General features: G+C 37.0%; 1 protein-coding gene across 28 annotated transcripts; it reads right to left on the reverse strand.

The window, feature by feature from the left end:
• Window positions 1-236: 236 nt before the first annotated feature.
• On the reverse strand, window positions 237-26016 carry LOC137199933 (golgin subfamily A member 6-like protein 25). 28 transcript variants are annotated; one of them, XM_067614546.1, is made up of 49 exons: window positions 24116-26015; window positions 21646-21741; window positions 20649-20732; window positions 19887-19949; window positions 19508-19603; window positions 16931-17005; window positions 16754-16828; window positions 16586-16669; window positions 16398-16460; window positions 15274-15324; window positions 15105-15185; window positions 13932-14036; window positions 13758-13832; window positions 13192-13254; window positions 12902-12964; window positions 12675-12737; window positions 12350-12412; window positions 12202-12264; window positions 11675-11737; window positions 11343-11405; window positions 11166-11228; window positions 11025-11087; window positions 10813-10875; window positions 10673-10735; window positions 10263-10325; window positions 10114-10176; window positions 9806-9868; window positions 9657-9719; window positions 9387-9449; window positions 9207-9269; window positions 9063-9125; window positions 8766-8828; window positions 8617-8679; window positions 8323-8385; window positions 8143-8205; window positions 7999-8061; window positions 7702-7764; window positions 7553-7615; window positions 5711-5794; window positions 5573-5635; window positions 5430-5492; window positions 5271-5312; window positions 5131-5172; window positions 4561-4623; window positions 4001-4045; window positions 3571-3633; window positions 3420-3482; window positions 3128-3256; window positions 238-1077 (listed from the first exon to the last, which is right to left on the reverse strand). In XM_067614546.1, exons 1-49 carry the CDS (start codon window positions 24657-24659, stop codon window positions 797-799), a joined length of 4005 nt encoding a protein of 1334 aa, XP_067470647.1. In that variant the 5' UTR covers window positions 24660-26015; the 3' UTR covers window positions 238-796. The 28 variants fall into 28 exon arrangements, with proteins under 28 accessions (XP_067470653.1, XP_067470658.1, XP_067470668.1 ...); XM_067614552.1 differs by lacking the exon at window positions 8143-8205 and having other exon boundaries at window positions 237-1077; XM_067614547.1 differs by lacking the exon at window positions 12202-12264.

A 26016-nucleotide genomic window follows, 5' to 3' on the forward strand; every position in this document is an offset into this window, starting at 1 on the left:
GCTGCTGGATTCCTTCACTGGGTTCAGATTTGAGGTTGTTGTACTTTACTTGAGTATTTATACTTCCACTCCACTGCATCTCTAAGAGGGAAATATTGTAGTTTTTACTGCACTGCATTTATTTAACAGCTACAGTTACTTAATAAATTAAGATTTTATAAACAAAATGTGATCAGCTTTTAAAACAGGAAGCTTTCTTACAGATTGCTGATACTTTATTTTGACTTAAAGCTGGTTTCCGGTTTTAACATAGAAATGAACACCTGTGACTGCCGAGTAAATCTCTGTATTTCGCAATATACCAGAGTTAAAATCTGGTGTCTGGTGTGACTTTCCTGCGCTGGAGCATTTTACATCCCTGCACTTGCTGGGTATAAATACCCAGTAAGTCTTGTGGTCCGACGGAGATACCTGAAGAGTCAAGAAGCCAAACATGACGTAATTTCCCGGCATGTCTGGGCTCGTCTGTAGACATACGTTATGAGCAGGTGTCGATAGTGTTTGTGTAATTACTCTCACAGCCAGAGGGGGGAGACAAAAGCACTGCAGGTTTAAGCAAGATGTTTGATTTTTACTTGTAATGAAGTATTTTTACATGTTTTTCCACAGCACCTGATAATACTTCTGTACTTTATACTTTTTTATGACCTTAATAGAAGTAAACGTGACTGTTGTCATAATTTACAGTAAAAATATGTTCATGATGTCGTCTGTCCAGGTTCCAGTCTGATAATGCAGAAGATAGTTTATTGCTGAGAGGATGTCTCACTCGTACCCTGATCCTGAGGCTCTGCTGTCAGAGCGGGAACAGCAGGAAGCCGGAGAACACGCTGAAGTTTCGGGAGTCGTCGTAGAGCCGGTAGCTGCCCGGCAGACGGAGGCGGACCGTGTCGCCCTCCTCCAGCTGCAGAGCCACACTGTTGGACGTGGAGGCGTAGCCGCCGTGGTCGTTCAGGTCCAGGTTGAAGATGATCGGCTGGTTGTTCTTGTGCAGGTACAGACCCATGTAGCCTTTCAGGTAATCTGCAGCCGTGAAGCTGAAGAAGTAAAGTCCTCTGAGAGGAGCCGTGAAGACGCCTGCAGAGAGAAAACTCACGTTTACAGTCAGTCGCTGTGATAAAGTTCTTATCAGTGAGGTGGAAACTAACATCATCACAGATTTATATTTGATCTCGTTCTTCCCTTAAAGATGAAATTATTACATCAACGGACGACTTTTATGTGTCACAAATCAGCATCTTTCTTCTGAAAACTCACTTTGATTCTAAGTTTTTCTTATAACCTTCATTTATTGATTTATTGGTGTTTGTTTTTGATGTTCTACATGTGGGAATGTGTGATCTTAAATATTACACTGCGTTTGTCATGAGCTCTTTGTTTTATTTCTGTCAGTTTTCTCTTTTATGTGTGTTGATGTATATAAATATATAGATTTGTTTTTATTATGATAATCAATACTTTTAAATTAAATTTCCTAACCTTGGAAAGCACTTTGTGCTTATTGCTTGAAAAGTGCACTATAACTAAAATGATCATTATTATATTATAGAGAAACAGAAGGCTCAGCTCCTCCTCATTACAATAACTTTCACACTATAACTAAAATATTTATTGAAACAGCAGGAAAACTGGCAGATTGTCAAGTACAATGAGATAAAAACATGAGATGAATTCTCACGTTTATCACTGGACCTGTCATTTATGTGGTGAAATAAAATTAAGGATAAAACATAATAAACCCCAGTCACTCCTAACTGTGGTAATATCATAATATCATACATCAGTTATTGAACAGGGAAACATGTTGTATATATATCTTCAACTGCTTGGAGCCACTTGGGTTGAAACTAGTGTTTCTATATCTGACCTGCAGTGTTTCTGTTTCCCTCCATTAAGACACATTAAGGTACATTAAGGTACATTTAATATCTGCTCATTAACAGTATTCACCTCCTCTGATTGTTGAATGTATTATGTATTTTGTACAGCATCCTCTTTCTTCTAATAAATATATTTCTATTATTTTTGACATGAATCTTGCTGTGAGGAAATGGTCTTTGTAAGCATTCTACACGAACCGCTGTAGTATTACAGCCAGACTATGTATTTTGTACTCTGACATTAATTGTATCTCATTATATATATATATATATATATATATATATATATATATATACACACACACACACACACACACACACACACACACACACACATATATATACACACACACACACACACATATATATACACATATACACACATATATATACATATATACATATACACACATATATATACATATACACACACACACACACATATACACATATATACATATACATACATATATATATATATATATACACACATACATACATATATATACATATACATGTGTGTGTGTGTGTGTGTGTATATATATATATATATATACACACACACATATATATATATAAATATATACACATACATACATATATATACATATATACACACACACACACACACACACACACATATACATATACACACACACATATACATACATACATATATATATACATATATACATATACATGTGTGTGTGTGTGTATATGTGTATATATATATATATATATATATATATATATATATATATATACATACACACACACACACATATACATACATACATATATATATACATATATACATATACATGTGTGTGTGTGTGTGTGTGTGTGTATATATATATATATATACACACACACACACACACACACATATATATATAAATATATACACATACATACATATATATACATATATACACACACACACACATATATATTTATATCTAATTCTGTACAGTAGAATTATTTTTTCTATTTGCTATTATTGTAACTTTTTGCAGCGTGTTAGTATTAGTGAATGTGAAGCTGCAGGATTCTCTGCTATCAGTATTTAAAGACACCTGATGGTAACGAAGCAACATGTGAAACCTGCAGTTTCTGTTTTAATATAATCTGTTAATAAACAGTCAGCGTCTGTATCCCGGCCTGTGTGACGCCTGCTGTGCACAGAGTATCATCTCTGAATATAATAAAAAAACATTAAAACAGTACAGTAACATTGATGTGTTCACCCGCAGTCTGGTTGTAGGCTCCGCCGGTGTTGGTGATGGTTTTGGAGAAGATCAGAGTCGTCTCGTCATCAAACGGTCCGACTGATCCTGAATCGGTCAGACCGGCTGAGAACGCCACCTTCATCTCGTCTGGAAGAAACATCATCATCATTTAGAGGAGAAATATGTTTCTATCAGCATTTCAAATAATCATCTCCGACTTAAACGTTTCCACATCAGAAAGACTAAAATCATTCTCCATCGATATTCCAGCGTTTATTATTATTGTGTATTGAAATGTTTACGTCCAAACCTGAGTTTGTGTTTGTGAGCTTCTGCAGACGATCTTCAGTCTCGTTCAGTCTGAAGCTCAAAACTGAACATCAGAGAACAAACTTCAGTCGACTGATGATTTACAGACTTTTTAAGATTTAAAGTCTTAATATGAATCTACAGTTTGTTACCTGAACTTTCTGCCTTCAGCTCATCCAGATGTTTCTCTCTGACGCTCAGTCTGCTGTCAAACTCTGAGGAGAAGAAGGAAAAGAAGAAGAAGAAGAAAGAAGGGAAGCAGAAAATGAGAGAAAGAAGGACAAAGAATGTTGTTTTCATGTCGTTAAAAACAGTAAACTGTGTGAAATGTTGGGTTTTCTGAAATATTGTATCGTTTTGTGTTTGTTTATTTTAAATACTGTTGTACTTTAATGTTTAAATGTCATGTTTTCTGACATTTTGTTTCTTTAAAATGTGTTTTGTGAGATTGTTTCTGCAGTTTTGTTGTGTTTTGTCCCTCTGGGCCACCGTACCCATCAGTAGAGTCTTGTTTTGTACCTGCGTGATGAGCGATTATCTGCTGATTCAACAAATATCAAGTTTAAATGAATAAAATCGGACCTGAACTTTGGTTCTGCAGCTGCTGGATCAGTCTGAGCTGAAAACCTGCAGGACGAACACAGAAGAAACATTTCACTGTCAAAACTGACTGAAACAAATAATTCATTATCAAATTAGGTGCTGATTAATTTTCTGTTAATCAATTTATCAATTAATCATTTTAGCTCCAAAATAAAATGTCCAAAAATAAATAATCTTGAGTTTAGACGGATTAGTTTCATCATTAATATTTTAATATTTATTTCAAAGAAATTTGTCTGAAAATTAAAAAAAAGCTGCTGATAAATTTAACAAGGAAATTTCCCAAAACATTATCAATAAATTACAAAAATTAAAGTGTTACCATTGTTTTAATGACTTCAGATCTAATCTAATTACTTGAAGTGACTGTCATTAATTAGCAGCCCTGTGCTGCCCCCTACAGGCTGCTTTTTTTTAGAGAACGCTCATACTTATTTCCAATATGAATCAACGACAGGTTACAAATATAAAGATTGTTATGGGAACATATTAGTTGATTATCAGTTAATTATAAACAATAAACAGAGTTGTTTTTTTACCGTCAGTCTGGTTCTTGTTGGACATCACTGCAGCTGACAGAGAAGAAACTTCATCTGCCAGAACTGAAACATCACTATTATTATTATTATTATTATTATTATTATTATTATTATTATTATTATAGAGACATGAAGTAGATCTCCAGTTAGAATATGTTTTGTTACAGAAAATATGACAAAATGATCATTAAGGAGGAATTAGTCATTTTCTTTTTTAACTTGAAATGACAAGACAGATGAACTTCCTGTATTTGCTGTTTTCTGTAGTACAACTAACATTTTTGAGTTGTATCAAATATTTTTACTGACTGTTTATGTCTCATTAATACTGAAGATATGATATGAGAACTTCTTATTATTAGTTTCTCTTGTTGCTGATTCATTGTGAGGTTTTTTTTCCCCTTTTCTTTTGCCTTGGATTTGATCACATTATTGCTTTGCATTATGAAGTAATGTTTACTTGTGTTTGACCCCAGGAAGAGTTGTTGCTGCCGGGGATCCAACTGATTAAATAAAAAATAGATCAGAAGATATTTTAGATTAGAGGTTGTTTTTTTTTTCTTTGTTTACCTTCAGCGTGCCTCTTCAGCTCGTTCATCCTCGACTGCAGCGCTGACACACGGTCACATATACGACACAGATTACATATAAAAATATATAATTACATGTAATATAATCTGTCTTAATCTGAGCTCAGGTCCTGGACTCACCTGTGTTCAGACTCTCAGCAGTTTCCAGTCTGGAGGAGATTTCTGTCAACAGGAAACAAATAAACATATAAAACTAGACAAAGTTAGGAAATAATCAGTTATCTGCATTAACTGAGCTCTGCTCTTCATCAAACATCCAGCTTGTGACTCAGAGTTTACCTTCGTTCTCCGTCCTCAGCTCGCTCACCGTCTCCTCACTGGCTCTCAGTCTGACCTGCAATGCTGACAGGAAATCCCTCTTTATTTAATCAATATTAGAGACAAAAACCCACAGAAACATTGAAATGAAGACGAGATGTTACCTTCAGTCTCCGTCTCAGCTGCCGTCAGTCTGACGGAAACAGACGTCAGCTCAGCAGCTGCAGCTGAAAACATCCAGAGATTCTGTTATAAACTGAACACAGCAGATATATTTACATACATGATGTAACTGAACTCACCTGTGTTTTGTGTCCTCAGCTCAACCATCTGCTCCTCAGTGACGTTCAGTCTCAGAGTCACAGCTGACAGCTCGGTGTCATGGACTGAAATCAGGTTTTACATTAACACATCAAATACTACTACTACTACTATTATTACTACTACTACTACTACTATTATTACTACTACTACTATTATTACTACTATTACTACTACCACTGCTACTACTACTACTACTACTACTATTATTACTACTTCTACTACTACTACTACTGCTACCACTACTACTACTACTATTATTACTACTATTACTACTACCACTGCTACTACTACTACTACTACTACTACTATTATTACTACTACTACTATTATTACTACTATTACTACTACCACTGCTACTACTACTACTACTACTACTACTACTATTACTACTACTACTATTATTACTACTATTACTACTACCACTGCTACTACTACTACTACTACTACTACTATTATTACTACTTCTACTACTACTATTATTACTACTACTACTATTATTACTACTATTACTACTACCACTGCTACTACTACTACTACTACTACTATTATTACTACTTCTACTACTACTACTGCTACCACTACTACTACTACTATTATTACTACTATTGCTATTATTACTACTATTACTACTACCACTACTACTACTACTACTACTACTACTACTATTATTACTACTACTACTATTATTACTACTATTACTACTACCACTGCTACTACTACTACTACTACTACTACTATTATTACTACTACTACTATTATTACTACTATTACTACTACCACTACTACTACTACTACTACTACTACTACTATTATTACTACTACTACTATTATTACTACTATTACTACTACCACTGCTACTACTACTACTACTACTACTACTATTATTACTACTACTACTATTATTACTACTATTACTACTACCACTGCTACTACTACTACTACTACTACTACTATTATTACTACTTCTACTACTACTATTATTACTACTACTACTATTATTACTACTATTACTACTACCACTGCTACTACTACTACTACTACTACTATTATTACTACTTCTACTACTACTACTGCTACCACTACTACTACTACTATTATTACTACTATTACTACTACCACTGCTACTACTACTACTACTACTACTACTATTATTACTACTACTACTATTATTACTACTATTACTACTACCACTGCTACTACTACTACTACTACTACTACTATTATTACTACTTCTACTACTACTACTGCTACCACTACTACTACTACTACTACTACTACTATTATTACTACTACTATTATTACTACTACTACTACTACCACTACTACTACTACTACTACTACTATTATTACTACTACTACTACTACTACTACTACCACTACTACTACTACTACTACTACTACTACTACTATTATTACTACTACCACTACTACCACTACTACTACTACTACTACTACTACTACTACCACTACTACTATTACTACTACTACCACTACTACTATTATTACTACTACTACTACTACCACTACTACCACTACTACTACTAATAATAATAATAATAAACTTTATCTCTTCTATTTGTGTATCTTATTATTACTAACCTGATAAATATTATCATTGTGATATTTGATGGTGTTGGTGGGGATAACCAAAGTTGTTTATTATAGTAGACTAGATATAATACATATATAGTATGTATTTTATTTTAAAAAAATAAAATGAATATATATATATATATATATACATACACATACATATATATCCAATCCATAAAAATAAATCTACAGTTAGATTAGTTAGTTTTAACCCTTCGGTGTGTTACCTGTGTTTTCTGACTTCAGATCTTCCAGCTGTTTCTCATTGACTCTCAGTTTGACCTCCAACTCTGTGGAGTAAAATGTATTTGTCTGATTCATTAATAAATAATTACAACTTGTATTAATGAAAATATGACACTTAATGTGAATCTACCTGTTGTGTTGTTGTGGCTGTCTGTCAGTCTGGACTCCATGAAGGAAAGTTTATCAGACTGAACTGAAACAAAGAAACCATCATTAATGTTTATAATGGAGTTCCTCAGGGAACCATGTTGGATCCTCCACAGTTTCAGACTGAACAATCAATAAATGTTTCACTCTGCAAACTTTCTGTTTCAGATAAAAACTTTGACTCTTTTCCAAACTTTCTGTCAACTTGTATGACTTTCATATTTTGTATAAAACAAATAAAAATAAATCTACAGTTAGTTTTAACCCTTTAGTGTGTTACCTGTGTTTTTAGCTTTCAGATCTTCCAGCTGTTCCTCACTGACTCTCAGTCTGACCTCCAGAGCTGGACAGGAAATGATTCAAGTTTAATTTAATTGATTAATTGATAGTTAATTAAACCATGTTGAAGAGTTAATGATGTTACCTGAACTGAGAGTCTCCAGCTGCTCCAGCTGTGTCTCAGTTGATCTCAATCTGACCTCCAGAGCTGCTCAATAATCAGATGTTATTTATTTACACATTTACTGACATTTAAACTTCTCAATAAGGCCCATGTCAATCAAATAAATAATACAAAGGTGTTAATAAAAGTTTAAGGATCAACCTGTAGTGTTGTTGTAGCTTTCTGTCAGTTTGGACTCCATGAAGGAAAGTTTATCAAACTGAACTGAAAACACAAAATAATCATTAATGTTTATGATGGAGTTCCTCAGGGAACCATGTTGGATCCTCCACAGTTTCAGACTGAACAATCAATACAAGTTTCTTTCGGCAACTTTTTGTTTCAGATAAAAACTTTGACTCTTTTTCAAACTTTGTCACTTTATATGAATTTAATATTTTGTGTAAAACAAATAAAAATAAATCTACAGTTAGTTTTAACCCTTCGGTGTGTTACCTGTGTTTTCTGACTTCAGATCTTCCAGCTGTTTCTCATGGACTCTCAGTTTGACCTCCAACTCTGTGGAGTAAAATGTATTTGTCTGATTCATTAATAAATAATTACAACTTGTATTAATGAAAATATGACACTTAATGTGAATCTACCTGTTGTGTTGTTGTGGCTGTCTGTCAGTCTGGACTCCATGAAGGAAAGTTTATCAGACTGAACTGAAACAAAGAAACCATCATTAATGTTTATAATGGAGTTCCTCAGGGAACCATGTTGGATCCTCCACAGTTTCAGACTGAACAATCAATAAATGTTTCACTCTGCAAACTTTCTGTTTCAGATAAAAACTTTGACTCTTTTCCAAACTTTCTGTCAACTTGTATGACTTTCATATTTTGTATAAAACAAATAAAAATAAATCTACAGTTAGTTTTAACCCTTTAGTGTGTTACCTGTGTTTTTAGCTTTCAGATCTTCCAGCTGTTCCTCACTGACTCTCAGTCTGACCTCCAGAGCTGGACAGGATATGATTCAAGTTTAATTTAATTGATTAATTGATAGTTAATTAAACCATGTTGAATACTTAATGATGTTACCTGAACTGAGAGTCTCCAGCTGCTCCAGCTGTGTCTCAGTTGATCTCAATCTGATCTCCAGAGCTGCTCAATAATCAGATGTTATTTATTTACACATTTACTGACATTTAAACTTCTCAATAAAGCCCATGTCGATCAAATAAATAATACAAAGGTGTTGATAAAAGTGTAAGGATCAACCTGTAGTGTTGTTGTGGCTTTCTGTCAGTTTGGACTCCATGAAGGAAAGTTTATCAAACTGAACTGAAAACACAAAATAATCATTAATGTTTATGACGGAGTTCCTCAGGGAACCATGTTGGATCCTCCACAGTTTCAGACTGAACAATCAAGTTTCAGATAAAAACTTTGACTCTTTTTCGAAATTTCTGTCACTTTGTATGAATTTCATGTTTTTTTATGAAACATAAAAATAAATCTGCAGTTAGTTTTAACCCTTCGGTGTGTTACCTGTGTTTTCTGACTTCAGATCTTCCAGCTGTTTCTCACTGACTCTCAGTCTGACCTCCAACTCTGTGGAGTAAAATGTATTTGTCTGATTCATTAATAAATAATTACAACTTGTATTAATGAAAATATGACACTTAATGTGAATCTACCTGTAGTGTTGTTGTGGCTGTCTGTCAGTTTGGACTCCATGAAGAAAAGTTTATCAGACTGAACTGAAACAACAAAACCATCATTAATGTTTATGATGGAGTTCCTCAGGGAACCATGTTGGATCCTCCACAGTTTCAGACTGAACAATCAATAAATGTTTCACTCTGCAAACTTTCTGTTTCAGATAAAAACTGTGACTCTTTTCCAAACTTTATCACTTTTTTTTTTTTTTTTTTTTTTACGAATTTCATATTTTTTTATAAAACAAAATAAATCTACAGTTAGCTTAAACTCTTCTGTGTGTTACCTGTGTTTTCTGACTTCAGATCTTCCAGCTGTTTCTCACTGACTCTCAGTCTGACCTCCAACTCTGTGGAGTAAAAAGTATTCATCTGATTGATTGATAACTAATTGCCACTCATCTTAATAAAAATATGACAGTAAACATAAATCCACCTGTGGTGTTGTTGTGGCTTTCTGTCAGTCTGGACTCCATCAAGGCAAGTTTATCAGACTGAACTGAAACAACAAAATCATCAAAAATGTCTACTTTCAAATATAAAAACAGCAAGATAATAGTATGTCCTCAAATATGTTAAAGCATATAATTACTATCAATTAAAATTACAGAGGTTCCTACAAGAACTGTCTTTAATGTTTATGACGGAGTTCCTCAGGGAACCATGTTGGATCCTCCGCAGTTTCAGACTGAACAATCAATAAATGTTTCACTCTGAAAACTTTTTGTTTCAGATAAAAACTTTGACTCTTTTCCAAACTTTCTGTCACTTTGTATGACTTTCATATTTTTTTATAAAACAAATAAAAATAAATCTACAGTTAGTTTTAACCCTTCGGTGTGTTACCTGTGTTTTCAGCCTCAAGATCATCCAGCTGTTTCTCACTGACTCTCAGTCTGACCTCCAAATCTGTGGAGTAACATTTATTTATCTGATTAATAAATAATTACCACGTGTTCAAAATATGACAGTAAACATAAAACTACCTGTAGTGTTGTTGTGGCTTTCTGTCAGTCTGGACTCCATGAAGGAAAGTTTATCAGCCTGAACTAAAACAACAAAGGATGTTTTCAAAGGAGTTCCTCAGGGAACCATGTTGGATCCTTCACTGTTTCATGTTTCACTCTGTCATAAACTTTCACTTTATACACATAACATTTATAAACCTACACTTAGTTTAAAACCTTTAGTGTGTTACCTGTGTTTTCTGACTTCAGTTCTTCCAGCTGTTCCTCACTGACTCTCAGTCTGACCTCCAGAGCTGGACAGGAAATGATTCATGTTTAATTTAATTGATTAATTGATAATTAATTAAGCCATGTTGAAGAGTTAATGATACCTGAACTGAGAGTCTCCAGCTGCTCCAGCTGTGTCTCAGTAGATCTCAGTCTGATCTCCAGAGCTGCTCAATAATCAGATGTTATTTATTTACACATTTACTGACATTTAAACTTCTCAATAAAGCCCATGTCGATCAAATAAATAATACAAGTGTTATAAAAGTGTAAAGAGCCACCTGTAGTGTTGTTGTGGCATCCTGTCAGTCTGGACTCCATGACGGAAAGTTTATCAAACTGAACTGAAACAACAAAACCATCATTAATGTTTATGACGGAGTTCCTCAGGGAACCATGTTGGATCCTCCACAGTTTCAGACTGAACAATCAATAAATGTTTCAATCTGAACTTTTTGTTTCAGATAAAAACTTTGACTCTTTTCCAAACATTGTCATTTTTTTATTTATTTATTTTTTTTTACAAATTTCATATTTTTTATAAAACAAATAAAATAAATCTACTATAAACAAATCTATTATTCATTTAGTTTTAACCCTGTGTGTGTGTTACCTGTGTTTTCTGACTTCAGATCTTCCAGCTGTTTCTCACTGACTCTCAGTCTGACCTCCAACTCTGTGGAGTAAAAAGTATTTATCTGATTGATTAATAAATAATTACCACTTGCATTAATGAAAACCATTCCAGTCATCTTAATAAAAATATTGTGACTGTCTGTCAATCTGGACTCTATGAAGGAAAGTTTGTCAGACTGAACTGAAACCATAAAATCATTACAAACAAATTTCTACTTCCAAATATAAAAACATCAAGACAATAATCTGTCCTGTAATAAGTTAAAACATATAATTACTATCAATTAAAATTGTAAGGTTCCTACAAGAACCGTCTTAAATGTTTATAATGGAGTTCCTCAGGGAAACGTGTTAGATCCTCCATAGTTTCAATCTGCAAACTTTTTGTTTGAGAAAAAAAACTTTGAGTCTTTTTCAAACTTCCTGCCTCTTGTATGAGTTAAATTTTTTTTATAAAACCCAAAATATTAAACTATTGTTAGTTTTAACCCTTCAGTGTGTTACCTGTGTTTTCTGACTTCAGATCTTCCAGCTGTTTCTCACTGACTCTCAGTCTGACCGCCAACTCTATGGAGTAAAAGTTTTTATCTGATTGATTAATAGATAATTACCACTTGCATTAATGAAAATATGACAGTAAACATAAATCTACCTGTTGTGTTGTTGTAGCTGTCTGTCAGTCTGGACTCCATGAAGGAAAGTTTATCAGACTGAACTGAAACAACAAAATTATCACAAACTTTAAAAGATGATAAAGTCAGAAAGATTACAAGAACAATAAAAGGAGTTCCTCAGGGAACCTTGTGGAGCCTCAACAGTCTCAGTCTGAAGAACCAAACATGTTTCTCTCCAAAACCTGTTAGTTTGAGATCGAACGTTTGACTGTTTTTCAAACTTTCTGTCACTTTGTATGAGTTTAATATTTTTTATACAACAAATAAAAATAAATCTACAGTTTTAACCTTTCAGTGTGTTACCTGTGTTTTCTGATTTCAGATCTTCCAGCTGTTCCTCACTGAGACTCAGTCTGACCTCCAGAGCTGGACAGGATATGATTCATGATCAGTTTAACTGATTAATGAATGATTAATTAAACCATGTTGAAGAGTTGATGATGTTACCTGAACTGTGAGTCTCCAGCTGCTTGATCAATAAATAATTACCAGTTGTTCTAAATAAATTATGACAGTAAACATAAATCTACCTGTAGTGTTGTTGTGGCTGTCTGTCAGTCTGGACTCCATGAAGGAAAGTTGAACAGACTGAACTGAAAAAACAAAACCATTATAAATGTTTTCAAAGGAGTTCCTCAGGGAACCATGTTGGATCCTCCATAATTTCAGTCGGAAGAATCAATTAAAGTTTCTCTCAACAAACAAATCCAAAAATTTCATTCTTTTCCAAACTTTCTGCTACTTTGTATGAACTTCATTTTTGTATGTTATAAAATACAGAAATAAATCAGGTAATACTCTCAAACCTACAGTGTGTTACCTGTGTTTTCTGACTTCAGATCTTCCAGCTGTTTCTCACTGACTCTCAGTCTAACCTCCAACTCTGTGGAGTAAAAAGTTTTTATCTGATTGATGAGTGATTACCAACTACAAATGTCTGTTTAGACTTTAACATTTTTCTTCACCCCACAGTGCTCCCTGGAGGAGGCAAATGGACATTAGTGCATGTAAGAACTGAAAATAGTCATAAAGTAATTGGAGAGGGGAAAAAAAGAAGCTTAAGAGGAAAATGACAGTAAGTAAATAACAATATTTTATCAAATGTAGTGAGTGAGCTGTGCTTGGATTGATCTGCAGTATTGTTAAACTATCATCATCATGTACACACTATTCAAACATAGTCATGTAAATATCTCTTCTCTGAAACTGGCAGATTATGGCTACCACACATAAATCTGTATCTGTACGTTTCTCTTTGCAAACATGTTTTTTTTTTTACTTAAACAGTTTGATTTTATTAAAAATACATATATTTAAATGTTATATTTTATATAACTTACACAACAGATACAAATCTACAGTTTAAAAAAAAAATCAGTGTGTTACTTGTGTTTTCAGTCGTCAGTCTGTTCAGCAGACTCTCAGTCGTGTTCAGTTTTCTCATCAGTTTGGATGTTTGATCTGAAACCAGAAATGTGAAAATAAACTGTTGATGTTTATTTCTGTTCATCAGTTTATATATATTTACATGTTTCAGTCTTTCTTCAGGCACTCGGTTACCTGCGGTGTCAGTCTGCAGCCGCTGCATGAGACTCTCTGCAGAGTTCAGTCTGACCTCCTGACCCTCCAGCTGTTTCTCGCTGACTCTCAGTCTCACCTGCAGCTCTACAGGAAACCGTTCAGAGTTCGATGTTTATAAAAGGAGTTCCTCAGGGAACCTGGTTGGATCCTTCACAGTTTCAGTCTGAATCTGTTTCTCTTTGTACATCTGTGTCTCTCCTTTAGTTAAAACTGACTCTGTTCCAAACTTGCTGTTACTTTGCATGAAATATAAACATATTTCAAGAATAAAGTCAGACTTTCAGCTTGCAGTGAGGAATACTCTGAAATTGCTGGTGAAAATATCAAAATGTCATTAAATTTTAATCAATTAAGTGAAAGTGAAATCTTATACACTATGAATTAGCTCATACAATTTTATACAATTAGGACATTTTGAGCCAAAGAGATAAATTTGAGTAAAAGTTTGTGACTGTTTTTAGACCATTGAAACCATTATCATGGTGATTGATGATGTCACTTTGATAGAAAACCGTCAAACACTAAAATGTGTCACATGTTGCATCTTAAGTATAAACTGTATCATACAGCTGGAATTATGAATTATCCTCAAATGACTGATCTGCTTTATGTTTTTGTGCAGTTTGAATATGTTTAAGTTTTAAATGCAGCAACATCATGAGTCCAATCACATGATCAGCACTCAGCCAATCACATGACAGCTGATCGTGTTATTCAAGATAATTTCATTAAGATTAACAAACATCTGACTGTATTTAAAGAAGCCAATTAGCTGGATGTTGTATTGAACTTGTTGTATATAAAGCTGAAATGATTAGTCGATTAATTGATCAGTTGATTGACAGAAAATTAATCTGCAACTATTTTGATTTCAACTGAATAATTGTTTCAGATATTTTTCAAGCAAAAATGACAAAAAAAAAATTATTCCAGATTTTTAATTTGTGCGTTTCTCCGTTTTATATGATTATAATTTGAATCTTTTTGGGTTTTGGACTTTTGGTTGAACAAAACAAGACATCTGAAGACATCATTCTGAGCTCTGAAAAATTTTGATGAGCAATTTTTCACAACTTTTTGACATTTTGTGCATTAAATGATTAATAGAGAAAACATCAATAATCATTATTTGCAGCCCCAGTTGTGTAAAACCTGTGTTGTTCGTCTCCAGCTGCCGTAGTCGACTCTTCACAGCCGACAGATTTTCTTCCAGAGTCGCTGAGCTGCTGACAGCTGAGAGCCAAACAGAAAATCATCCGTCGTTCACGTGAATCCAAAACATAAAAATCATCAGACAGAGTTCAGCTGGACGTCGTCTCACCTGCGGTTTCTGTCTCTCTGCTGTTCAGAGCTGACAGAACAAACATCCTCTCTGAAACAAACACCTCGTTATTATTTCAAACATGATGTTCAAGTTTCCATCCAGACAATGATTTAAGGAAAATGTCCTGAATGTTTGTTTCCATTCTGCTGTTGTGTGAATATCAGCAGATAAACTAGTTCTCCAGTCGGTGCCGTTAAACCGTCGCAGAAGAAGAAGAAGAGACACAACGAGACGACGTCATTAAAAGAGCGACAGTCAAAACTCAAACGATGGAGAACATGATGGAAATATGACGTTTCTGTTAGTTTCACGTGTTGATGTGAGGAAGGTTACAGTCTCCTCATCATCGCTCCTCACAGATCTGATGTTTTCAGCTCTTCAGTGACGTTTAAGTCACATGATTCATGATGTCATCGTTTATTCACTCAGTCTGTTACACCTCAGACAGGAAACACTTTTTACAGATTCAGTGATTTTATTTCACTCAGGTTCTTTATGTGCAAATTGAGACGGAGCATAAAAACAATTTCTTTTCCCTCCACGTTTAGATAAATCTGCACGTCATCATGACTGGAAATGTATTTTATTTGAGATTTAATTTGAGGATAAAACCTCTTGAGATGCACCATCCTGTTTTCAACACAAAAAAACAAAAAACAACAAATAAATAAATAAACAACAATAAGAAGAAGAATTTAGCAAACAACACAAAACAATCAACAAAACACACAAACAGATAAACAGCTCTCAAACATACAAGCAACAAACAAACATACATACAAATGATGTTACGAGCATCATCTGCACAAACTGAACATCTAACTATAAACCAAAAGGTTTAAAAACAGGAAAAAGGGAGAAAAACTCACACAGAGAGAAAGATATATTGTAATTTTGAAGAGAGAGAGAAAAATATGTTAAAAATTAAATAAAAAGGATCAAAAGCCTTCAAGAATAATAAAACCTATTTCTGTCATTCTGTCGTCATGCAACATGTTTTAAATTTCTCTTTTGGAAACGTTAAGTTTGCTGTAAAATGTTGAAGGTGGTCGGTGAGTTCAAATCTTCTCCGTATTAACTGACAGCTGCAGTTTGATGACAGAAAGTTTTATTTTGTTCACCTGAGGTTTGTGTCTGCAGCTCGTCCAGCCGTCGCTCACCGAGGGTCAGTCTGTCAGTCAGACCTGAAACATTCAGATCAGAAGATCAGACAGAAACTTTTCTCTCTGGACAATCATCTGGAAAACTACTGCTGCAATAAACTATGATGTTTTCACATCATAATTAATACATTTATGGATCAGTTCACCTGAGTTTTCTGTCTTCAGCTCGTCCAGTCGTCTCTCTGCGTCCATCAGTCGACTCTCTACAGACCACAGTCGACTGGTTTGATCTGAAAACATTAAAAATACAAAAACACTTTGTTAAAGGAACAGAGAAATCTTTAAAAACCGACTTCAATGACGTGTCATGTGACCTGCAGTGAGTCTCTCCAGCTCGTCCAGGTGAAGCTGGCTGGAGTTCAGTCTGTCTCTGACCTCCGACACCTCATCTGAGAACAAGAAGACAAACAAAATATCATTAAATTATTAAAACTGAAATAAGATCAGACAGAAAGAGACTGAAACAAACAGTAAATGATTTATTTACTCACCACGTATGAAGCTCAGTTCTCCATCTGCAGACGTGTTCAGTTGTTCCTGCAGGGAGTTCAGTCGACTCTGCAGAGCTGAAACAACAACATCCACATCTGTACAAACATCTGCAACAACACTCATACAACACTCATATAACACTCATATAACACTCATACAACACTCATACAACACTCATATAACACTCATACAACACTCATACAACACTCATATAACACAACACTCATATAACATTCATACAACACTCATACAACACTCATATAACACTCATACAACACTCATATAACACTCATATAACACAACTCATATAACACTCATATAACACTCATACAACACAACACTCATATAACACAACACTCATACAACACAACACTCATACAACACTCATACAACACTCATACAACACTCATATAACACTCATACAACACTCATACAACACTCATATAACACAACACTCATAACACAACACTCATATAACACAACACTCATACAACACTCATACAACACTCATACAACACAACACTCATACAACACTCATACAACACTCATACAACACTCATATAACACTCATATAACACTCATACAACACTCATACAACACAACACTCATACAACACTCATACAACACTCATACAACACTCATATAACACTCATACAACACAACACTCATACAACACTCATACAACACTCATACAACACTCATACAACACTCATACAACACTCATATAACACTCATACAACACAACACTCATACAACACAACACTCATACAACACTCATACAACACTCATACAACACTCATACAACACTCATACAACACAACACTCATACAACACTCATACAACACTCATACAACACTCATACAACACAACACTCATACAACACTCATACAACACTCATACAACACAACACTCATACAACACTCATACAACACTCATATAACACTCATATAACACTCATACAACACTCATATAACACAACACTCATACAACACTCATACAACACTCATACAACACTCATATAACACTCATATAACACTCATACAACACTCATATAACACAACACTCATACAACACAACACTCATACAACACTCATACAACACTCATACAACACTCATATAACACTCATATAACACTCATACAACACTCATATAACACAACACTCATACAACACTCATATAACACTCATACAACACTCATACAACACTCATATAACACAACACTCATATAACACAACACTCATATAACACTCATACAACACTCATATAACACAACACTCATACAACACTCATACAACACTCATATAACACAACACTCATACAACACTCATACAACACAACACTCATACAACACTCATACAACACTCATATAACACTCATACAACACTCATACAACACAACACTCATACAACACTCATATAACTCTCATACAACACTCATACAACACAACACTCATATAACACTCATACAACACTCATATAACACAACACTCATACAACACTCATACAACACAACACTCATACAACACTCATACAACACTCATATAACACTCATATAACACTCATATAACACTCATATAACACAACACTCATACAACACTCATATAACACTCATATAACACTCATACAACACTCATATAACACTCATATAACACAACACTCATACAACACTCATATAACACTCATATAACACTCATACAACACTCATATAACACTCATATAACACTCATATAACACTCATATAACACAACACTCATACAACACTCATATAACACTCATATAACACTCATACAACACTCATATAACACTCATACAACACTCATACAACACTCATATAACACTCATATAACACTCATATAACACTCATACAACACTCATACAACACAACACTCATACAACACTCATACAACACAACACTCATACAACACTCATACAACACTCATACAACACTCATATAACACAACACTCATACAACACAACACTCATACAACACTCATACAACACTCATATAACACTCATATAACACTCATACAACACTCATATAACACAACACTCATACAACACAACACTCATACAACACTCATACAACACTCATATAACACAACACTCATACAACACTCATACAACACTCATATAACACTCATACAACACTCATATAACACAACACTCATACAACACTCATATAACACTCATACAACACTCATACAACACAACACTCATACAACACTCATACAACACTCATATAACACTCATATAACACAACACTCATACAACACAACACTCATACAACACTCATATAACACAACACTCATATAACACTCATACAACACTCATACAACACTCATTTATCACTTCATTTGCAGCGTGTTGAGCTTTCCGGGCCACCGTAGAAACACTTTGTTTTCATTGGTGTTAAAATGTTTCGGAGACGCTGCAGGAACAGAAACATGACGACAGACGTGTTTGGAAAATACCAGATTCTTTATAAATCTAGAAACGCCTGACTGATCCCTCGCTCACTGGTGGTTTGTAGTGATGACATCACTTCCTGCCATGACAACAGACAATCAGTTCAGTCACCTTCAGTGTTTGAGTTCAGCTCCTCCAGACGGACGTTCAGTCGACTCTCCAGCTCCGACGCTGCAGACTGAGACGAGCTGTTGGAGGCTGAGAATGCTGGAAAAGAAACATTTAAACATTTAATAATTTTATTTTAATACTTGACATTTTTATATTTGAGACGTTCTTCTGATTTATGATTCATCGTGTTCAGCGGCTAAAAAACTTTGCTCAAACTGATTTTTCTGTTTTATTTTATGGCGGCTGCAGCAGGAAGGATGCAGGTTATAAACTCTTTAATCTCGTTCACCAGTAACGGACTCGTCTCAAAGTGCTGCAGGATGATGATAATTAACTTAAATCGAATGCAGCAGGAAAGGAAACAGAAAGTGAATCTGACCTGAGTTTTGCCTCCTCAGATCCTCCATCAGACTCTCAGTGTTACACAGTCTGACTGCCAGAACTGAAACCAGCAGAGAAAGAATCACTATTTTAAATCTTTGAATCTTTTCATTCTGAAATGAACGAATGACTCCGACACTGGACAGAAGCTGCTGCTTTAAACTCCTTCACTTATATCATATTATCCCAAAACAACCATGAAACTGTCATCCTGACTGTAAAATGATGACTCAAACTTCCTGCTTCAACTTGAACCTGCTGTTCTTACCGAGGTTTCACAGATAATTAGTGACGTTTCAATTTGACCCTCGAACACTAACGAGGCAGTTTAGACTCGAGACTTAACTTTGAGTCCAAAAACAAGACTGAAGACTGGACTGATGTGAGAGTTGACATGAGTTGAGACTTGAGAGCAAAAACATTCAGGTATCAGGTTCTGACTCAGTAAAGAATAAATAGCCTGAATATTAAACACAGAACGGAAACATCATCAGCTTTTATTTGAGCCACTATGACTTGTTTTTTATCAATAATTTTTTCTATAACAGAAGCCATAATAGCTCATTAAACCATCATTCAGTCTAAAAACTGGATACTGTGTGTGTGACAGGAAGAGACCAAGATGGAAATGAAGCTCCGTAAAACCTCACAAAGTGTCACAATCTTGTTATTACTGATGGAAATGATGGACAAAAATACAAAAATAAATGTAATAAACTGGGATTATCCTTTCAATCTAGAAGAAGAAGATGAAGATGACCTGCGCTCTTCCTCCTCAGCTGCTCCACTGTGCTCTCACTCGCCCTCAGTCTGGTCTGCAGGAATGGCAGCTCAGCGGCCAGAGCTGCAGATACATCATCATCGTCATCAATCAATCAATCAATCATCTCAGGGCTCTTCACATAGAGCAGGTCGAGACTGAACTCTTAAATCTACAGAGACCCAACATTCCCCCATCAGCAGCAGGAAGAACTCCCCTTTAACGGGTAGAAACATCAAGCAGAACCAGACTCTAGGTGGGCGGCCATCTTTGACCGGTTGGGTTGAGAGAGAGAAAGAAATAGGGAAAGGGGGGGGGGCAGAAGAACAACAATCATAACAATAACAACAACAACAGCAGCAGCAGCAGCAGCCAGGGAAGGATGCCAACAGGACTGCGAAGGACCGCGAAGGCTCGGCCCAGAACCCAGGGGTTCCTGCGAGATGAGAAAGCACAAAAACTCCGGGGAAGAAGCAAAGTTAGTGACATGCATTGATGTTACATGAATACGCACAGATGGAGAGGAGGAGGAGGAGAGAGGAGCTCAGTGCATCATGGGAAGTCCCCCAGCAGTCTAGGCCTATAGCAGCATCACTAAGGGCTGATCCAAGGCGAGCCTGGTCGGCCCTAACTATAAGCTTTATCAAAAAGGAAAGTTTTAACCCTACTCTTAGACACCACCAGAGACTGTGGAACCATCTTCCAGATTGGGTCCGGGGTGCAGACACCCTCTCTATGTTTAAGAGTAGGCTTAAAACTTTCCTTTTTGATAAAGCTTATAGTTAGGGCCGACCAGGCTCGCCTTGGATCAGCCCTTAGTTATGCTGCTATAGGCCTAGACAAATCACCACACTTTCTGTGGTGATTTGGCGCAATATAAATAAAATTGACCGATTTTTAATACTTATCAGTCATTCTCTGGACACATTTCATTATTTGTTTGAGTAAAATAAAGTGATCTCGATGTCACTTACTGTCAGGCAGCTGATTGGCTCACCTGTGTTCTTCATCTTCAGGTCTTCCACTGAGCTCTCGCTGGCGTTCAGTCTGGACTGCAGCGACAACAGATCAGCTGACAGCTCAGCTGCTTGCACTGAGATAGAAACACAACGAAGAGACAGAAACAAAGTTGAGCCGACGTCACAACCACTTCAGTCCAAACAGGGCCTATTTGTCAGATGTATTGGTACAATCACAGTGAAACGTAACCCAGCCAGTTCCTTCAATGTGTTCATTAAAGAGATTTTAAATGGAACAGGAATAGTAAATATATGAGTATGATTGGAGGGAGGACAGTCTTAGGCAGTGATCTCATTTATTATCGTAGTGGCCTGAGGGTAGAAGCTCTTCCTGAACCTCTCAGTGAGCCTGGTGTATCCGGTAACTTCTTCCCAACCGCAGAAGGGAGAAAAGGCCGTTAACCGGGTGGTTGGGAACCTTAATGATTCTCTGAGCCTTATTCTTGCAGCACCTGGTGTAAATGTCCTTTAGGCAGGGCAGAGCACCGCCTACTGTATGTTCAGCTGAAAGAACCACTGTTTGCAGGGCCTTGCGGTCCTGTTCGGTGCTGTTTCCTGTGATGTTCTCTGTCAGGATGCTCTTGATGGTGCAGGAGTAGAAATTCCTCAGTATTTGAGAGGACACCCGGAATTTCCTCAAGTGTCTGAGGTGAAACAGTCTCTGCTTTGCCTTCCTGACCACTGAGTCAGTATGCAGAGCCCAGGCCAGGCCCTTGGTGATGTGGACACCAAGGTACTTGAAGCAGTCAACCCTCTCCACCGAGGACCCTTTGATATTAAGAGGGTGTAGTTTCTTTCCTGCTTCTTCCTAAAGTTCACCATCAGCTCCTCTGTCTTGCTGATGTTCAAGAGAAGGTTGTTGTCCTGACATCAGCGGGTCAGGTCCTCTACTTCCTTCAGGTAGGCCTTTTCATAGTTATCTGTGATCAGCTGTGTCATCAGCAAACTTAACGATGGTGTTGGTGTCGAAAGTGGCTACACAGTCGTGTGTGTACAGGAAGTACAGCAGGGGGCTCAACACGCAGCCCTGGGGTGCTCTGGCGTTAAGGATGAGGGTAGAGGATGTTGTCCGCCTACCATCACCACCTGGGGTCTGCCCATCAGGAAGTCAAGGATCCACATGCACAGTGAGGTGTTTAATCCCAGATCCAATAGCTTTGTGATGAGCCTGGAGGGAACTATGGTGTTAAACACTGACCTGTGGTCAATGAACAGTAATCTCACATGGCTTCCTTTCTTGTCCAGGTGAGATAGCGTGGTGTGGAGGATGAGTGCTATGGCGTCTTCCGTTGATCAGTTGGGATGGTAGGCAAACTGTAGTGGGCCCAGTGTGCTGGGTTGTGAGGAGGGCTTGTAATTTTCAATTCAATTCAATTCAATGTTATTTATATAGCGTCAAATCACAACAAAAGTTATCTTCACATAGAGCAGGTCTAGACCGTACTCTTTAATTTACTTAGAGCCAACAATTCCCCCATTGGCAGTGCGTGACTCTGTCTAACTCCCAGCCAATCAAAAATGGGCAAAGAGGCGGGGCCGAACGGCTGAAACAAGCCACCTGGCGGCTGGCGGACCTGTCACTCAAAGCAGCCATGTCCTTCATTATGCAGAACTTTACAGCTTAATAAAATTTAAACGGGTGAGTTATAAAAAAATCCCCCCCCCCCCCCCCCGTACAGTTGTCATGAAAGAGGAAATTAGCTACAGAGACCAAAACCGTTGTTTGTACCAGGCTGTAAACATGTTTATTTCTGCTGTAAAGTTGGGCATTTTAACATGGGGGTCTATGGGGATTGACTCGCTTTTGGAGCTTCAAGTGTTCGTTCAAGGAACTGCAGTTTTACAGCCCCGGAGGTTGCTGCTTGATCACACCGCTGCACTGGGCGACATGTTCCTTCATCATGAAGAGTTTGGACTAATAACAGCATCATGTTTTCAGTCTCCAGAGAGTAGTTCTGTGTAAGGCAGACGCTACTGAGCATGTGCAGTAACACTTTGTACAACATTATACATTATACAAGAACTTTGAGTATTTTCAGTCCAACTCAAACCTCCACATCTGGATGAATGATATATAATAACATGTGAATGATGGAGATTATCAGGGTTGCAGGGAAACAACATGCTGATGTCAGAACATGTATTGATTCTCATTGATTTAGTAACTGATTGATCAGCTGATTGCAATTGTTCTGTATCAGCCGGCAAGGATCATGAGTGATCATGAGTTTTTTCGGACGTAGCTGTAAAACTTTCAGAAATTTAATGAGTTATAAGTTATAAAGACTTTTTGCTCTGGTTCCATAGTGGATTCACTGACGCTGATCCTGAACGCATCATCTTAGTAAAGAGGAGCTTCTGCTTTGATGTCTGTGTTCCGGTTTCACACAGTTATCACGCTCAGATTAAAGGGTCGTAATGTCTCCAGCCTTCCTGTCCTTCACCAACCTGCACTCTGCTCCTGCAGCTCCTCCACCTTCCTCGTCAGAGCAGCGTTCAGCTCCGTCAGCAGCTTCCGGTCCGTCTCCGTCCTCCCCTCCAGTCCGTCCAGGCTGCGTCGCCGCTGCTCAGCCTCCACCTCTCCATCCCTCAGCCGGCTCTCCACGCCGCGCAGGGCCAGACGCCGCTCCACCTCCTCCGCCTTCAGGCTCAGGACCAGCCGCCTCAGCCCCCGCAGCTCGTCCCAGAGGACGGGGAGCTCCGGAGGGACGTCCGCCTTTGTCGTCACATCGTCTAATCCCGCGCTGCTGTCCTCTACCTGCAGGACTGAAGGCTCCGTCTGTCCCTGACTGACGGCTGGAGACAAACAGAGCAGCAGCAGAAACACAACAGCAGACTTCATCCTGAAACCAAAACCTGTTGCTGAACACGAGTCCAACGGCTTAAAAAACACACAAACGCTCACTAATCTGGGTGAAAGCCAGCAGAAAGAAAAAAAGTCAGCAGGGATAAATGCTTCCACTCTCTCAGAAACATGGTTTTTTTCCTGCATTTTACAATTAAACTACATTTATTAGAACTTTATTTTCTTCTTTATTTTACTTTATTGAAAGACTGAATGTTCATTGTTGAAAAAGGTTCAAATCTGAGCAGCAGAGGTGCAGATATCCTGACTTTTAGTCTCTAGTTAGAGTCCTACATTTCCCATAATGCACCTAGACAGTGTTTCATTGGAGCGTCCCTGCAGGTAACATCCAGCGGTGTCACAACAAACAGCAGCCGACTAATCTTCAAATCTACTGGCTGAGTTTTATTGTTTTAACATCGGAGGTCAATCTGCTCCTCCATGAATCCAAAAGCTGTTCACACTTTACAGACATCTTTTCTTGAGCTTTCTACCACATCTCATGGTCTTCATCAGCGTCAAGTTTGCTGGGTTGTCATGGAGATGAGTTTGTTGACAGGTGAGCGCAGTAACTATTCTGATCTAAACCTCGTCCAAAGTTTACTGATGAAGACCATGTGATACAGCTGAAAGCTCTGACCCTGTGCTGTAGTTTTGAGTTTCAGGTTGAGGCTTCTTCTTCTGCAGCTCAGCAGGATTTCCTTCAGCATACCAGACATAGCTAACAGGCTAATCTGCAGCACAAAGGCCTCGCTGCTCAGAGGATCTGCACACTTAACAGTCACGAGCACACTCACGTGCACAGCACTCTGTGTGTGTGTGTGTGTTTGTGTTTGTGTGTGTGTGTGTGTGTGTTTTTGTGTGTGTGTGTGTGTGTGTGTGTTTGTGTTTTTGTGTGTGTGTTTGTATGTGTGTGTGTGTGTGTTTGTGTGTGTGTGTGTGTGTGTTTTTGTGTGTGTGTGTGTGTGTCTGTGTTTGTGTTTTTGTGTGTGTGTTTGTATGTGTGTGTGTGTGTGTGTGTGTGTGTATGTGTGTGTGTGTGTGTATGTGTGTGTGTGTGTGTGTGTTTTTGTGTGTGTGTGTGTGTGTCTGTGTTTGTGTTTTTGTGTGTGTGTTTGTATGTGTGTGTGTGTGTGTGTGTGTGTGTGTGTGTGTGTGTGTGTGTGTGTATGTGTGTGTGTGTGTGTTTGTGTGTGTGTGTGTGTGTGTTTTTGTGTGTGTGTGTGTGTGTCTGTGTTTGTGTTTTTGTGTGTGTGTTTGTATGTGTGTGTGTGTGTGTGTGTGTGTGTGTGTGTGTGTGTGTGTGTGTGTGTTTGTGTGTGTGTGTGTGTGTGTGTGTGTGTGTGTGTGTGTGTGTGTGTGTGTGTGTGTGTGTGTGTGTGTGTGTGTTTGTGTTCAAGTTAGATTTAAAAGTTTCTTTAAACTACATCAGCAGTTTAAATCCTGACATCCAGATCTGTCAGTTTACTGTTGACTGTTTGGATCATTAATGATACTTCAGTAA

This window comes from Thunnus thynnus, chromosome 16, assembly GCF_963924715.1.
Source record: "Thunnus thynnus chromosome 16, fThuThy2.1, whole genome shotgun sequence".
NCBI lineage: Eukaryota > Metazoa > Chordata > Actinopteri > Scombriformes > Scombridae > Thunnus > Thunnus thynnus.

Excerpts from the sequence above, each read along its gene's own strand:
- LOC137199933 (XM_067614546.1), bottom strand. The coding sequence starts at position 24,659 with ATGCAGGAAAAAAACCATGTTTCTGAGAGAGTGGAAGCATTTATCCCT. Across the intron at positions 11,088-11,165 it reads GCTGGAGACTCTCAGTTCAG|CTCTGGAGGTCAGACTGAGA; the intron begins GTATCATTAACT and ends TTTCCTGTCCAG. Across the intron at positions 9,126-9,206 it reads GCTGGAGACTCTCAGTTCAG|CTCTGGAGGTCAGACTGAGA; the intron begins GTAACATCATTA and ends TATCCTGTCCAG.